At 44.4% G+C, this 16,813-nt stretch overlaps 1 protein-coding gene across 3 annotated transcripts in view; it reads left to right on the top strand.

Moving 5' to 3' along the window:
- The window catches only part of REEP1 (receptor accessory protein 1), a 70,925-nt gene that overhangs the window by 19,024 nt on the left and 35,088 nt on the right, over positions 1 to 16,813 (top strand). For all 3 annotated transcript variants that reach the window (XM_054202671.1, XM_054202672.1, XM_054202670.1), the window contains exons 2-5: positions 7,845 to 7,917; positions 11,006 to 11,082; positions 13,130 to 13,250; positions 14,908 to 15,021. In XM_054202671.1, the coding sequence (XP_054058646.1) occupies positions 7,845 to 7,917; positions 11,006 to 11,082; positions 13,130 to 13,250; positions 14,908 to 15,021 (385 nt within the window). The remainder of the gene's footprint in view (positions 1 to 7,844; positions 7,918 to 11,005; positions 11,083 to 13,129; positions 13,251 to 14,907; positions 15,022 to 16,813) is intronic.

Here is a 16,813-nt window from a genome sequence, read left to right as displayed (position 1 = left end):
TTTGCTTAGAAATTAGTTTGGTTAGGTTATATGTCTCTTTCTGTGCCTTTTTGTATCATGAGCCTACCATAAATCTGTAGGCTAACTCACAATACAGATTTTAAACCATCTGTCATCTCTGGAATATAATGTCAGTGCTTCTAAAGAAGCCTTTTTCCACATAAACATCCCCCTCTCCAGAGTCAGGAAAAGCAGCCCTTCCCATTTAAAACATACCATTTAGTTTTCAAATTGCCATTTATTTGGTTTGGAAAAAGACAGGCCTCTCAAAGCAAGAACTATACGGCCAGTACTGGATAGAGAAAACATCAGGGGCACACAGATACTAAGCCCTGCCTTTTTGGAGCAGTGAAGCTGGGTGAAGATCTGACCCGGTCACATAGCAGAGAATGTTTTCTTCTCTAAAAGGCACAGATTTTATTCTCCTCAGTATCACACTTTGATGAATTATTTCTTCTCCCTCGAAAGGGTTGGAACGAAGCAGTGGGCTGTGCCAGTGCTGGGAGAAGACTCAGTCCTGTGGACTCCTTTCTCCTGTGGTCTCCTGCAGAGCCGAAGCACGGAGAGGGGAGGAGCAGCGAGAGGGCAAATGCCTCCGATGAGGCCCACGAAACACTATCTCTTGCAGGCAGCTGCTCAGAGCCTTATGGTGTGTGCCAGGCGCGGCGTTCCTATCAACTCGCAGCTTCTCACCCATAGGTTGGGGCCCCACACCAGCCCTACAGACTCTCCATCCAGACTCCTCCTTTGAAGCATTGCCTTGGGGGCAAACAAATTCCACTTAGCTTGTCAGCAGTCCATCTCAGCTGGGCCAGGCAGCTCCACTGAAGGCAGCGTGAAGTAGAACAGACCAGCTTAGTAAGCCATCTACCTGCAATGTATTTGTTTCCTAAAATAGCTGCAGAGCCATGGGGTATTTTTACAGCAGCTGCACAGGCCTTTTCTGTTCTGAAGGACTGTAAAGAAAACTTCAAAGTGTTAGCTTGTGTGTAAACTGATGCAATTCTGCCTGAGTTTGGAGACAGCCTGGGGTAATAACCCTGGGAAGGATGAAGTACCTGCTTAATCTCAGTTGGGCTTTAAATATGACAGTCAAGAGTGTCAGTGTAAATATGATCTCTGTGAGACCCGTCACTGCTGGTAGTTTTAGTAGGAACATCAGGTTTTAGCAGTCATCGGGTGCATTATCTTAATGATCCCAGTATTTTACAAGGTCTCTCCATCAGTAGTATTGTTATTTTAGCATTTCCATCTTCTGCTTGTAACAAGAAGTGCGGAAAAGGAAATCACATTTATCTTCTTCAGACAAGTCTGGATGTAGGATCTCAACGTGCGTAAACATAATAGTCGTGTGATAGCTCCAGGCTGGCCAAGGCCACTTCCTCCACCCATCCTCCTCACTACATCTCTTCACCTGTTTGTGCCTAGCTGTCTTCTCTTCCAGCTCATATGTAAAGAGCGCCCTGGCTGAGGATAAAAAAAAAAAAAAGGTAGTGTCAACTGGAGAGGAGTATGTGTTGCTTTGGGAGGATCAAGACTGCTTAAATTAGAAACATCAAGGACAGCCCTTGCTCCTGCTATTTCTGCTGGAAGGACAGTCGGGCATCCCTTTGCCCCACAGTTATACCAAGAAAGGCGTTTAGGTTTCATCAGCCATTAGGTTACATTAACCAAGCTGAAGTTTGTAGTTTGCTTCTGTAGTAGCCTGTCTGAGGAGTCAGAGGTGGATCTGGATGGAAAGTGGAGTCTTTGTATTAGATGCTGAGTTCTGAGCCTGCCCTCTCTTTCCTCAGCGCTGTGGGTTTGCATGGGGCTTCAGGACAGAAGAGCTAAGCAGGTCACCCACTGAGCAGGTGGGAGCAGTGTTTCCTAAGCAGAGGGATGTGCTGGGTGACTGTTCAAGTGGAGCTTTACACCTTGTTAATACCCGTGGAGGCGGTGTGCGACTGGCCACGGGTGCAGCTGCACAGCTGTCCTCAGCACTGAACCAGCCCTTCTTGGATGTTTGATTCAGTTCAAATGTGTTTGAAGTCAGCCTGATCTGTCTTGGGGTGTCAGGGTCCAGTGCTTTCCTCAGGATTTTTTTGTCACTGAGGCACTGTGCATCTGTGATGTTCTCAGAGTTGTATTGGGATGTCAGGCTGGCATGGCCGAGTATCCACATCTCCTGGGACCCAGGGATGGCATCAGCTGTCACCCTGAGGGTGAACAGGCAAGTTTGCGGCTGCCCTGGAGCCACCATGCAGGACCTATTCTGCTGCAAAGTGACCACTAAGAATCTGCAGGAGCCATCTCCAAGGGAATACCAGCTTGGAGCTGGCCTCCTCTGCAGCTGGTGCTTCCTCCACCTCAATGTCTTCTTGGATATCAGGCATTTGGCCTGTCAAGGGGCCCACATTAACCCTTTCCCTGACCTTACGTGCGGCTTATTTTCACATCCCCAGCTGTTGGATTTAAACTGGGAACCTTTGGTGCAAAGACAGTGACATTTATTTTTAATCTGTGGCATTGTGTGAACGTTAATTTGGACGGATAATAAGGAATGCAAACCCATTGGCACCCTTCTTGGCGGTTGCAGCGAGGAATGCTGGCGTGGTGACAGCTCAGCTGCTGCTCTATGTGTAAGAAGCACGCACTAGCCAGTGAACATGTTGAGGAAATAGGAAATATTTCAGTGATTTCTAAATGTGTCCATCCCTGTGTTTGAGCAGAAGTTTGCCATCTTGGCTGCTGTGTGTTGATGATATGGAAACATTAGTTATCTCTGGGTAAAATAAGGGCTGTTCTATTTGTGTTGTAGTAGTACAATGTTCTAAATGTTTGGGCAGCCCAAACACCACTGGTGGTATGGTAACTAGATGAGCAAAACTTAGATGGCTTGGGATGTGGATGGCACCATGCTGATATATTTGTAACAGTAGGTTACCATCCAGAAAATACCTGTGTGGTTAAAAATACACAAGAGAATGTGTATGCAGGCATTTCTGGGGGTAACCTGAGTCCTGGCCAGTACTCCTGAGAATCGCTGAGAGTCTTTCCATTTATTTCAGTGGCTGCTCTACGAAATGGGAGAGTTAATTTTACAGGTAAATGTCTGTAAAACCAGCCCCCTCAGGAGGAAAATAGCATCACCAAATCATCAGAACTCAAGTCATTACGTGGGGCCCTTCCAGGTCCTGGTATGGGCTTTGATGCTGATCTAAAACCTGGATGCTATTAGGAATATTCATACGCCTGGGTTAGCCTGTGCTCTGTGGTGGTTACATCACTGTGCTAGCAGATCCGGAGAAGGAATATAAGGATATAGTAGCCAGGGCTGGCTGCAGCTGTACTGGTAAGTGGAGACAGGAGGAGGTTTGGTGATGGTGCAGCCGCTCTCCTGGAATATGACAGATATTGCTAAAGAGGAGCCAATAGTTCAGTTGCTTTAATATCCCCCTGATAATCAGGAAACTCCACAATACGGGAAGCTTCGTCCCTTCCTGTCTCACTTAGTGGTAAACTTGAATAATGAAAACCAAAACCAAACCTTATATCCTATGTAATGTAACTATATAAATAAATACAGTTATTCAGTTCCACAGATTAACTCCTGGTGACGGAGAGGGTTTCTCCCCTCCTTTTTGACTTTGTTCTCTTTATTCAGTTGAACATCCCCTTACACTGCATCAGGAGTAGAAGCAAACAACCTCAGTTATATGTCTTTGCTGCAAAAGAAACAATCACAGCATTTACAGTCGCTCCTATGGATATTTCCCGGTGTACTTCCACACACTTTCGTTGCCCTTCTCCTTTCCCTTTCTCCCTCCATCGTGTCCCTTTTGACAAAGAATGACTGGAAACACATTTAGCGTCCAGATTGGGGATTGCTGCTGCTGATGTGCCTAATAGGATTATAAGATTTTCAGCATTAATCCTTATCCTGTTCTTTAGAAAGACTAACCTTTTATTTAGATTTTTGTCTCCTGTTGCACAATTAATTGACTCTTCAGTGATTTCTTTACAGCTGCTGTTTTGCCCTTTTTCAAGGCGATTGTGAGTGATGTGTGTAGACTTCCAACATGGAGTAGTGTAAGAATTCTTAAACCGTTGTGGTTATTTGTTTAGTGCTGCAAGTGAGCTTTTCTGAACTTGCTGATCAATGTCACTACTTCCTTGCCTTTCCCTATAACCTTGAGGGTAGTTTTTGTTTTAGGCCTGACTGTAGGAACACATCTCTGCAGCTTTAAACATAGCAACTACTCAGTCAAGCTCTGGGAGTCCCTGGTTTGCTGATCAGGATGTCTGCTTCTGCTTTTGCACAGAGGGTAAAAGAGCCAAGGCTTTCCAGGGCACATAGCTCATTCAAAGGAGCTTTGAAAGATGGAAATGGGTGGGGAATGGGTTGACTCTGTATTTGTAGCCTGGTTTCCTAAGGAAATGAGGCTTAAGCAGTCTGTTTTTCCACTGCTGCTAACTTTTGGATCTGCAAAGTGATTGTGGCCAAAATAGATGGGTCAGAGAGGTGTCAAATATTATGTTTCTACATTATTCATAAGAATTAGCTGCTGCATAGGAGATTGTCTCATAGCAGTGCCTGCCAGGAGGTAAAAGCTGCAGTGATATCTCCATAGGTAGGTTGTTAATTTGGCTTGCGAACTGGTGGGCACCAGTCAGGCAATCAATAGGTGTGCCACAGAAGGAATCGCAGCACACGCGGTTTCCAGTTCAGCTGGTAGTTGCAGGAGGGAACTGAAGGTCTGTGCTGCGATTTTGAGGATGTGTGGAGGAAAGCTGAAGGTCCTGAGATGTGGTTCAGAGAATGTCAGGTAGAACTGAAGCATTGCAGAAGATTAGAGAAATGAGGAGGAACTGGGGAATATTATGGTTGGAATTTGTGTGGTTTGGGCTGCTGTCTCTCAAACTGTGGGCTGTCAGGATAACTGTCAGGGAACAGCACGTTTTAGAGGCGATGAGCTCATATGCAATGGAGGAGCAAGGGGCACAGGAGCTCCAGGGTGTGGGAGAAGACACACAAAGAAGATTAAGAAGCTCGTGAGGCTACGGTCATTAAAGGAGATAAAGGGCTGAGGTGGGGTGTGATAAAAGACCAAACCAACAGTAGGTAGGACCAACAACATTTTTCAGGCCCTGGAAGGCAAGAATAGGAATACTACTTCAGCTTGGTAGGCAAGGGTGACCTCTGTGTGCATGTGTGTGTAAGAAGTGCATCCAGGTGGGATAGAGATCAGTAAAGCACACAAGGGAGGCTGGAAAGGAGACTTAGACAAGGAATGACTTAGTGGCTTGGGCAGAGTGACAAAGAATCAGCCTTGGTTTTGTGTATAGTGTGCAGAAGGAGTGATTTGGCAACAGTCTGAGCATGGGAGTGAAGGAAGGCAGGAATCAACAAAAACTTTAATTACACAGGAAGCTTGGATGAGGGGGAAGAGAGAAGTATTGTCTTCAGCAGTGGAGAGGAACTGAGGGAAGAGATAGAGGATTGATGTGTATGTTTGAATTAAATCAATTGTACTCAAGCCTGATCCAAAGCTCTGGTGAAGACAGTAACCTCAAGAGAATTTTGGAATATGTCCATGTGCAGGTATTTGTCTCCAAAACCCTGAATATGCTTTACAGAAATGCCTAAAGGTCTTTTGTAGGGTATATCCAGAGGCTAAGTGACTGCAAGCCACATAGTAAGCTATAGCAGTTACAAGACTGGGATCCAACATTCCTTAAAACAATTTTCAGTCTGGTAAACCACAGCACTAATAAATGTCCATATATGTACACAAATTGCTACAAGGCAATTCAGTGAAACTCTCAATCTCCAATTTAGGGAGAGCACATCACCTTATTAACTGTCCCTTGCTCTGCCTATGCAAAGTTATTGCACAGTTTCCTTCCCTCACAGGAATTTTTTCAAGTGTTTATTGTCTGCAACTGATTCTTTTCAAGTGATCCTGTAAACTGTTTGCTTCTTCAGGATCCAGTTACTTTCTGTTACCAGCACAAACTGAGGAAATGAATATCAATCATTCAGTGATTATTTGCAGGAAATAAAAGCGTGAGATGGCAGCTGGCCTGGGCCAACAAGGAAGGACAGAAAAGCGGTACTTTTTATAAGTAGAGCCAAAAATATTATTCATGTGCTCAGCTGTTAGTTTCTGAATATTGTGGAGCTTTCTTCCTTTTGTGAGCTCTACCTTCTTTGGATTAGGTCCTGCTACCATTGAACTCGGAGGGAATATTTGGTATTGGCTTCAGTGAGAACAGGATCAAGCTATTGTTTGTGTGTTCTTCCTTGCCTTAACTCGTGTTGCTGTTAAGATACTGCAAAGGACAAAAAAGTGCCCGGTTTCCCAGAATCTTTCTGAGCATTTGTATTTAATCTTTGCATATAGCACTGCCCCTGTGGGTGAAATAGGTTCAGAGCTGACTCTTTCCAGCAAAGCTTTTTGAAGCCAGTGTGAAGCCTCTGTAAAATACTGAATCTCCTCACTCAGTAGCTGCTTTTCTGAAGTCTGCATTGTGCTTCAGGTTTTGCTAAGCTATGCTACAGTAAGCATGATGAATAGCAGGCAGATAGATTGTCTTCGGTCACTGCTTTGGAAATCAAGATGTGTGCTGGCTCACCCCATTCTTTCACAAATACCTTCTTGAGCTACGGGAAGTATGATGGTACACCATATCCCAGAGTGTTAATTTTTAATGTCTTATGCATGTAATGGACTCAACTGTAATTATGAGTCCCACGGCACACAATTGCTACTGGCAGGATGGAAAAGACGACTGTGGGTCCATGTGGCTCCACAATTAGGGATTGAAACATTGATCATTTCCATTCCCAAGAGCAGTGGAAACAACTGGATGAACTTAAAGCAAAAGCTCCAGTGGAAAAAGGGGTAGTTGAAAGCCAATAAACATTCCCCTGCAATCTATTAAATTCAGACTTTGCAGCATCATCCTACTGCATTGAATAAAACTCACTGAAGCCTGGGCAGGGCGAAGTGGTTTTGACAAGCCTGTGCTTATGTCCAGAATAATTGAAGTGAATAAGCAGCTAGGCAGTGATGCAGAGAGGAGTTAGCATAAAAAAAATCTCAATGTTTTTTCTCAGTAGTGCTATTTTTAACTTACGGATCCTTATTTCTTTCTTACATGAAATCTTGGAGCTGACAGCATCCGTTTCAGACTTGAAAATTAAAGGAAACTGTCTGAAAGAGCAGTAGAGCTGGGATTTTTAGGTCTAATCCTGTTGGCATATATTGGTGGGCAAATTCCTCCTCCCTTGATGAGCCCAAATTGACTTTACCGAACAGTGCAGGGCTCTTCCCTTCAGCAGGTTTAATGTAGGATAAGGCCCAGCATTCAAAATCCTGCGTCAGTAGAACACCTTCAGCTTTTCAGAGTATCAAGTAGAGGTGGAAGGGATTTTAGGCAAATGATTCTCATTTTGTCCTGCCTCTGAAAGCAAGACTCCTATATTTCTGGTGTCACAGTAGATTGTTTTGAAATCAGATTTTTATTTGCCTTTTAAAAGTGGGTGGTCTTTTTTGGTTTGTTTTGTTTTTGTTTGTTTCTTTTGTTTTGTGTGTCATTCATAAGGTACAGCTATGGAAACCATTGCAAAAGGAAAGTCAATCCCTGCTCTTCATTCATGTCATTGGCAATAGTTTCTCTGAATTCAGTGATGCAAAATCACTCCTGTACTGTACTTAGTGCACTCAAGCTTAAATCAAATTCTAACGTTTTTTACTAGTGCAAGAAACGTATTTAACAGACAGGAAAAAAATAAAATCTTCCTCTGTGACAGGAAATCAATTTAATCCCTTTGTTGTTTGTTTTTTTTTTTTTTGCAGGCTTATATTTGGCACTCTTTACCCCGCATATTATTCTTACAAAGCCGTGAAATCAAAGGACATCAAAGAATATGTGAGTAATGAAGTTTGTGGCTGTGCTGCAGGGTTTGTTTTCTAAGACTGCTCCTCACCCCATTGTAAAGGTGTTGCCTGTATTCTGGGAAAGCTCGTAAAACAGTCCAAGGGGAAGACTGGCCTGAAGGTGGACTGGCTGATTGCTAGGCACAAGTCTCAAATAAAGAGACTTGGGTTTGTGCTTCTGGCTCCTCTGCAGAGTTGATGTGCTCTTTGACAAATATATGCTATTTCTCTGGTGGTGCGAACTATATACAGCCGACTTAAAAGGTTTTTGGCATCCAGAGCTTTGTGTGTTTTCCTTTGTTTCTGAAGAGCAGCATAAATCAAAGCCTTTTCAAAAAGCCTTGAAGCTTTAGCTGCTCATTCAAAACAAGGATCAGAGGAGGCAACTCGAAGCACGTATGACTGAATCCTCAGATAGAAACATCTTTCCTTGTGGAGCGACCTATTTACAAGCAGGTCTGGCAACTGGGTGTGCTGTCTTGTCCTTTTGCTGAAAAATCTTCCCTTGGCCCCAGTTTGTAAAGGCATATGGGGTCATCGGGGAAAGTGAAATGTGGGAGAATCAAAACCAGTTAGATGCTGTTGGGGTCCTGTAAGATTTGTAGTGCCCTTCACAACCTGAGCACTGGTAACTTCACTGAACCGGGATCAGCCTCCACATCTTGCCTCTTCAATCCTCTCAAGATCTCAGGGATAACAAGTCCATTTTCTCCTCTGGGTAACAGCATAGATGGCTATCCCATTAAGTCCTTAGTGAAAGCTCAAACTGGGACTCGCTGTGGTTGCTGAGATTTTTCCTTTCTGTCAGTCCCCTCCTTCAGATAATGTTTTTAGATGTTCTGAAAATCGTAACTATTACAGAACGTATCAGATACTTAAGGCAAAAATGTCCCTGCAGCCCTTGCACAGCTGTGCTTCTCAAGGTTTGTACACCCTTTCCCTGGAAATGCTGAAGACGTGTGCTAGCATCCCAAAGTGCTGTCTGCCACTGATACTTAACATTTCCGTAGCCCCTTTCTGGAAACTATTTTGTTGAAGGGTCGAATTCCTGTTGGAAATTCAATTGTAAAAGAGGAACTCCCATCAGACACATGGGGACCCGGCCCAAATGTGGGAACAGCTGATCTAAGCCCTGGTCTGCACTTATGATTGTTTTTCAGTTTAACACACCAGTTGTGGCAATACACCCATTAGGGGTCTGATTTTGGGGAAAAAAACCCACAACAAAACAGTAGTAATTTACACTGACACAGTACAAACTCTTCATGTACTAGTTAAAACTTGTATCACTGTAGTTTATTTTTATTTTGCTTAGTAATAGTAATTTTGATAAATGGTGTTTTAGGCTGATTCAAGCCCATATGTACCAGGTCTTGGTTTGTGTTTAAAAGTTTTGCTGGCAGTGATGTGTAACTGACAGAACTGTGCTGGCTGTGGGGTTTTGAGAGTCACGGTTATGTAAAGACTCTGGCAGAAGCTGCCGTGGGAAGACAATGCTGTCAGGCATTTGGCAGTGCCATTTCACAGCTGTAACACTAAATATAAATATGTATATAAATCTACATATAAATCCCAGCAGAGCAGTTATATAGCTGTGACAGGTGCTCAGGGAATAATTTCAGTACCTGAAGGGAGACAGAGCACAGGTATTATCCCCACTTCATCGATGGAGGAAGCCGTTTCAGAGCTGGTGAAATCCAGACTTATTGCCACCTCCATCTTCCCTTCCCCAGGGCAGCACCTGGTGTAGATATCCCTCTTGTACTGCCTTATTTTCACCCTTCTTTTATTCTATTGCAATTATGCCAGCCTTAGGTAACACGCTCCAGTTCTCTAATTCATGGATTTTTGTGTTTTTTACTTCCTTAAGCTTTCTGACATTCCAGCAAAGCTGCTTAGGGATCTCCATTTTCAAATATAGCTAATCAGACAACAAATTTCAGTTAAATTAACAACTTTTGTCTTACCATCTCTTTTCCTTTGGAGAGACAGATTCTTAAAGTTTTTTGAACTTTAGGTTTTACAATTTTACAATGGAAAAAAAAATATTGATGGAGAATAAAATGTTTCTCTCTCATCTCCAGTACTCGGAAATTATTCCTTACATCATCTCTGTTGTGACAGTGCCGCAGAAGAGGAGCACCACATCACTTGATAAAAATCACTGGACGTGCTGATGGCATATGACAAATATATTATTTCTTTGCAGCCCCAGAAGAACCAATACTACATCAGAGTAGTGTGCTGTGCTTTTAAATGCTGTTTGGTGCTCAGTGACAAAAATCCCCAGAATCTTGAATTATTCAAGGTACTACAGTTTCCCTGACCAAGTCATGGTCCCCAAAGACTCCTTCTGTGTCTGTTGCTACCACTGCAAAGGAGACCGTCCATAAATCACCCACCAAGCAGTCCACCCCGCAGTGTATTTACCATAGTTGAATGCGGTGACAGCACAGCACACGCTTTCACTACCAGTGTGAGGTAAAATGCTCTCACCTAAGCCCCAAGTAATAAGCCGATTTGCTTGCTGTTGTCACTGCAATGGTCTCAGGGTGTGGATGTGAGAAGGCACCACTAATTCAGTAAGATTATGCTCCTGAGCCCTGGATTGTGGGATGGGCATTTACCTCTTTATTTCGCCCTGGCTAGTTTCCCCTGCCTGTAGATATTATATAAGTAATTACATTTGGTCTTAATTGTAGTTTGGCTAACACTCTAGTATTAACCTTTGCTAAGATGAACCAAGTGAGATTTTTTTAATGCCCTGGATAGGGCTGTGGTCCTCTGCTGGCCACTGGAGCTTCCTTTGTAGTGACAGTCAGGCTGCTTGTCTTTTCATGAGACCAGTTCTGAAGGCCACAGTCTTCGATCTGAAGGGCTTGTGTGGAAATCTGATGTGTGTTATATGCTGGGGTGGGAGGAGCTCTGGCATCTTCAGGTCCGTAATAATTGTCAATTACATGGGGCGGGGGGGGAAGAACCTTTTTTCTGTGAGAGTTATTCCGTGCACTTGTGCTTGTGAGAGATGGTTCAAGGCTCTTGGGGGGAAAAATGAACTGGCTACTCTTTTTGTTTACCAGGTCAAATGGATGATGTACTGGATCATATTCGCACTCTTCACAACAGCAGAGACATTCACGGATATCTTTCTTTGCTGGTGAGCATCAGATGGGAGAGGGTCTTTGGCATGAGATGGAAAGAAAATGGAAATGTTGACAAGGGGGCGAAAAGGAGTATAAAGTGTGCTGCCTCCTGAACATGGGGTTAGCAGCTTCAGGTGCACGGAGGTGTTTTGTCTGGAGGAGACACGCTTCCTTTCTCAGTGTTGTCATAGGAAAAAGCAAGAAAGAAGATGGAACTGCTCAGTGATATCTCATTAGTGAGAAAGCGTTACAAGAGTCTCAGTCCCCAGCCTCTAAGAGAGCTGATTGCCAAGTTGGATGCTTGCAGAAATCATCACGTAAACTGCAGAAGTTTTAGCTGCAGGCATAGGTCTAGACTTACCTAGCTGTGTCTTACAGTAAATACACTGACTCTAGTGATCAAGCAGAAACAGCCCTGCAGCACAGGACTTTGTAGGTTGCTGCATGGGTGGTTGCTCTTGGCATGTTTTGCAGGCCCATTCCTGGTTAGGCTGGATTCGTGGTTTATTGGAGGACAGTGACAGTCCATACTGATGTGGGCTCTGTAGTGCCAGTGGAAGGATTCCTGGTGACCTCTGTCAGGAGAAGAGCACATAAACACACAATTATCAGATTCGGTTCCTTCAATACGGATGCTCAAGTTTGAAAACGTTTGTTGCTTTGTTGCCCTTTTTAGGAAGGCCTTTCTAGTTGTTGTGGTTTAGGCCAGATTGGCCAATGACGGATGACAGATAGGTCTTATTGCTCTGAGAACAGTTTTCTGCACAATATGCTGTTAATTTCAGAGAGTTAGAAGAGGCTTAGCTAAAAAGTAAAATCACTGAACAGAAAGCTGGTTCTGTTCTACCTCAAACCAGGACACTAGTGGATACCAGTAAGAACAGTAGACTTCAGTATGAAAATTTAACTGTAGTGCATGGCCCTCACCTAAAGCCTGTTCCTGTATAGCACTGCATGCCTCTAGTGAGTCCTCCAGACAAAGGGAATTGGGGGTACTTGGCAACATGTCAGATCTGTTGAAAAGGAGATAAAAGATGTTATTGTCTCTCTGTCTAATTTGCATGCAGAGCTACTTCCACTGCGTTCATCTGGAGCTTTGTTATTTTGGAGGATCTATTATGTGGGTCTCTTGGGAGGAATGACAGAGGGCTTGTCCAGCCTGTGAGATCAAGTGTGCTGTAGAGATCCTCAATGAGGTGTAAGACCAACCTGGCAAATCCATGCTCAGAGTAAAGCATCGCAGAGGCCCATTGAGTCAGACTTGGATGCTGTATGACCCAGTGGGCTCGGTCACAGTGCTGTGCTACCACAGCAGGAGTCTGTCTGAGTCCAGCTGGGCTGGTGCACAGCCATAACAGGGTCTCTGTGCTGCTCTCGCTTGCGCTTGCCTACAAAGGGTAGCGTTGGTTCGTCACACTGCTGGCAGCAACATTCCTGTCAGCATGAGGATGTTGCTAGCTGGCCAGTCTTGAGTTCTAGGCTTTGTCCTCCAGAAAAGAGTCTGAATAATTTAATCTCAAGAAGTCCCTGGCTTGTTGTTACAGCTAAAGCATGTCCTGTTGTTAGTTATTTGCAGTGCTACCTGAAAGCCAAAGTGTGGATCTGCACCTTTATGTTGCATGTTGCTTGGACAGCAAAGGTTCTTGTATTTCAGTTTCAGTCAGATAAGTGTTATCTTAAAAGCAGAAAGGCAGAGAAATGAAAGGTGCATAAATATATCAGTGAAATACCGATTTACTGGTTTGCTCTTTGCTCCCTCATAATGACTGCAGGTGCTATGAAGGCAGCATCTGTGCTCTTCGCATGTAGAAAGCTCCTCTTATCACACAGCAGAGTCTCTTCTACACCATTAAATAATGGCCCTGGTACCCAAGTAAAGATTTACCCACATGCCTAGTTGACATGTAGGCGAAGGTGAGTCAATGTGTTAGGTCTTTGGATTCTTTGGTAAGCAAAAGCTGCCCTAAGCTAGACTGGCCAGTCCCTTCCTGTGCTGAGCATCTCTAATTAAAGGTAGTAGTTAAATTGGGAGTGGACATTAACAGCTTTTTTTCCTTCTAGGTTTCCATTCTACTATGAACTGAAAATAGCTTTTGTAGCTTGGCTGCTGTCTCCATACACAAAAGGCTCCAGCCTTCTGTACAGGAAATTTGTTCATCCAACGCTGTCTTCAAAAGAAAAGGTAATCACAAATGCCTGTGTCCTCTCTGAGTGGAGCAGATCAACAATGTGTTTAGTCCAGCCCTCGCATCACTCATTTTCATTGAAGGACTGGGAGTCGCTGATTCTCTTCCTCTATAATTTGATCATCTCCTTTTGGTTGGCGTTTTTGGTTTTTGTGATTGTGTGTTTTTAAATACTGGCATCTGTTCAGTGCACTCACACATATTAACTTATCTTTGTGCACTTGAGAAGTTGGGAGGGAGGGGGATAAAAATACCTCCTGAGCTGCTTTGCACGTACTGGCTGAATATATCTGGAGTGTTATGTTGTGGCTGGATGTAATGATTAGAGAAACGGTCTGGCAGCCAGAGGTCCTTAACTTTGTTCCCAGCTCTGCCTAAAAAGTCATGCAGCAATGAGACAAATAGCTAGGCCTGTCTGAAAGGGGCTTAGGAAGCACTTACCTGGCTGGGAGACGTACAGCAGGCTGAAGTAAGGCATGTAGTATGTAGAGATCCTGGGCTGAGAAATATCTTGCTCAAATTCCTGATGCTAATTTCGGGGGCAGGAGGGAGCATTACGCTTGGATCATTTGGCTGCCGAGGAGATTCCTGTGGCTGTGAATGGGACATTGCCGGGCAGATCCATTTGGCCCATGTGAATACATGGGCCAAGAATGGCTATCAGTCACACATCAACATGCAGACCACTAAGAAATGAGTAACTGTTTCCCATGTTTAACATGGGCAACCATGGAAGTGAAAGATCTCTGTTTAGCCACAGGCAGTGCATGAACAATTGTGTCTCAGTCCTGACCAAGAAGGACAGTAAGGATCAGTCCCCTGTCTCTCTGCTTCCTGGGAACTTCTGCTTATGCTTTTCACAAGTAGTGCTCATGTATTTTGGGTTGCCATCTCTTATCTACCAGGAATAGGGAGGGGAATCACTAAACAGCCATCAGCTTCTCGCAGCTTCCAGTTCCTACTAACCCAGCATATCCAGTAGCTGAGTACTAGAAGTCATTGTCATCCATTATCATCCAGACCCCTGTGTCTTGAGGGAGGGAGGGTGAGGGCAGAAACTTTCATAACCGTTTCATTGTATATTAAGGAGCATTGAAGTCCAGAAGCTCTGGGCCCACCAATTCTGTGGGTATGTTGAAGCCAGATACTGTAATGATGTGCAGAGATATCTTGGATACTTCTGAGACCACCAGTCTTGGACCCAGGGCAGTACAGCTGCAGCTGCCCAGTGCCATAATATGATTCTTTTTAACTATGGGGCAATCCAATTTGTCTTTAGAGTCTATAGATTCCAAATGGCTCCTGGCCCACCCTGGTCCATTCTGCCCAGCTGGGTGTGTCTGTCTTACTTCCAGGACCTATTGGTGGTGGTTGCACTGTGCAAGTGTATCCAAACTTTGGGTCCCAATCTTCCATTCGCAGAATAAAGTTCCCAGAGCCTCCAGTGGGAGTTACTGCTCCCCTGCAAACCTTTCCTCTTTGCAAATATTGGTTGTGAACTTCTCCCCAGCCAAGGTGGAGAAAATGGAGGATGTCTGCCTCCATAAAGATGACCTGGCCCTGCCAAGAGTTTGAGGCTGGAAGCACTCTGAATTGTCCTTATTGTGGTTTTTTTTGTGTGTGTGTGTTTTGTTTTGTTGTCTGCTGCGACAGGAGATTGATGACTGCCTCGTCCAGGCAAAAGACCGGAGCTACGATGCCCTTGTGCACTTTGGGAAGCGAGGGTTGAACGTCGCAGCCACAGCAGCCGTCATGGCTGCTTCAAAGGTAAAGGTGTGGGTCAGGATGGTGACATTAGCATCTCATTTGCATCCATCGCCAACAGCAGCCAGTGTGGAGGGGGAAAGATGTTGAGGGGATGGATTCTCTCACTGGTTTTGATCATGCCTACCAACTCCACATTCATCAGCCACACAGGTGCCTCTTGGGATGAAGTAAGTGTGGTGCCTTGTGAACCTATAGGAGGTTGGAAATGAAGGATAAAGGCTAAGGTCTGCCTCAGGCCTCTGTTGTGTATTTTCCATCAGTACCCAGGTGACAGCGTTGTTAATGCAATTCTGTTCATCACAGCCTACGCTCTTCATTTTCACTGTCAAAATAGGAGCATGCTTCCATGAAAGACGCTGACATTAGGTGATCACAGTTAACACCCTGGCAGGGAAATATTTCTTTTGGTCAGCACCTTCTGCGGTGAAGGGAAAGGCCATCTGCACCCCAGTTTTTCAGTTGTTGTGCTGAATTGTTGGGAAATCTGGAGGCTCTAGTGACCTATAACTTGGGTACTGACAGAAAGCAGATGTGACCTGAAGTTCATGAAGGCTAAAAGTTTGTCTGCAAGGCTTACACATAACATCCCTGGTGTATAATTGTCTGGAGACATATTTATGTAAGAGTGAATGGGAAGTGACATTAGTTGCTTTTGGAGAACGAGCAGACATTGGATGAGTGGTCTCATCTGAGGAGGTGTATCCTGTATTCCGTTCCTGGCTTAGAGCCAGAACCAGCAAATAGCTGTTATCTCTGGTTTTTTGCTTACATAAAAGCTGCAAGGACTTGATAACTGCATTTTGTGGTCCTGCTCTCTGGCCATGGATTGTCATGGTTTAGGGTAGTTGTGCACAGAAACTGTACCCTTTGTGTTTTGGGAGCAAGATTTGTATAAAAGATATGGCTTTTATGCAGTCAGATGCTCTTGCAAAAGGACAGTAGAAACATACGGGCAAGGTGGGTACACTGGTATTTGGAAAAATCACAGAATCACAGAATGGTTCGGTTTGGAAGGTACCTTAAAGATCATGTAGTTCCAGCCCCCCTGCCATGGGCAGGGACACCTCCCACTAGGCCAGGCTGCTCAAAACCTCATCCAGCCTGGCATTGAAAATGTATGAATAGGAGTTGAAAGAAATTATTTTCCTCTGTCAAATGCTTTTCATATGTCCTCAGGTACCTCATTTTAGTATGTCTTTGCCTTACCTTGTGTAAAAATGCATAAAACATCCTTAGGAGGCCAAATACCATAAAGCCTATAAAGCATGTTGAATGCAAGGTATTATAGAAGTGGGGAGCCCCTGGGGTGCAATCACAAGGATGTGCAAAAGCTATATCCTGTTCTAAAGAAAAACCCAAAATTGCCTCCCTTTTCCCTGCCAAGCATTGTGCAGCCTGTGGCTGTCAGGCCTGACTCAGTTCTCCTGAACTGTTGCTCTTTAGTGGGGAGGTTCTGCTAACATGGGGACTGATAGCTAATCCAAACCTGGACTGAAACCTGGGATAAATGTGGAGCTAAGGCAAAGCTGTGTATTATATGCCCAATGAAACAACAATTGTGTGATGCCTTCATGACACTTAACACTTTTACTGCTGCTATGTAAGCCTGGAGGAGTCACGCCATGGACATAAATAGGGCTCTGGGAATACCTGTTTTGCAGCACTGCCTTTGCTGTGAGTCCCTTCCTACAAGGTGCTGCAGACACTCTGTGCTAGAGCTGTTTTTAGGACAGGGTGAGAAACTATTTGTGAATCCCAAAGAAACTCTGGCTCCTGTTTGGGTAGCTCCTGA

The sequence above is a fragment of the Rissa tridactyla genome, chromosome 5, assembly GCF_028500815.1.
Source record: "Rissa tridactyla isolate bRisTri1 chromosome 5, bRisTri1.patW.cur.20221130, whole genome shotgun sequence".
In the NCBI taxonomy this organism is placed as follows: Eukaryota; Metazoa; Chordata; class Aves; order Charadriiformes; family Laridae; genus Rissa; species Rissa tridactyla.
This window is presented reverse-complemented; position numbering and strand designations above follow the sequence as displayed.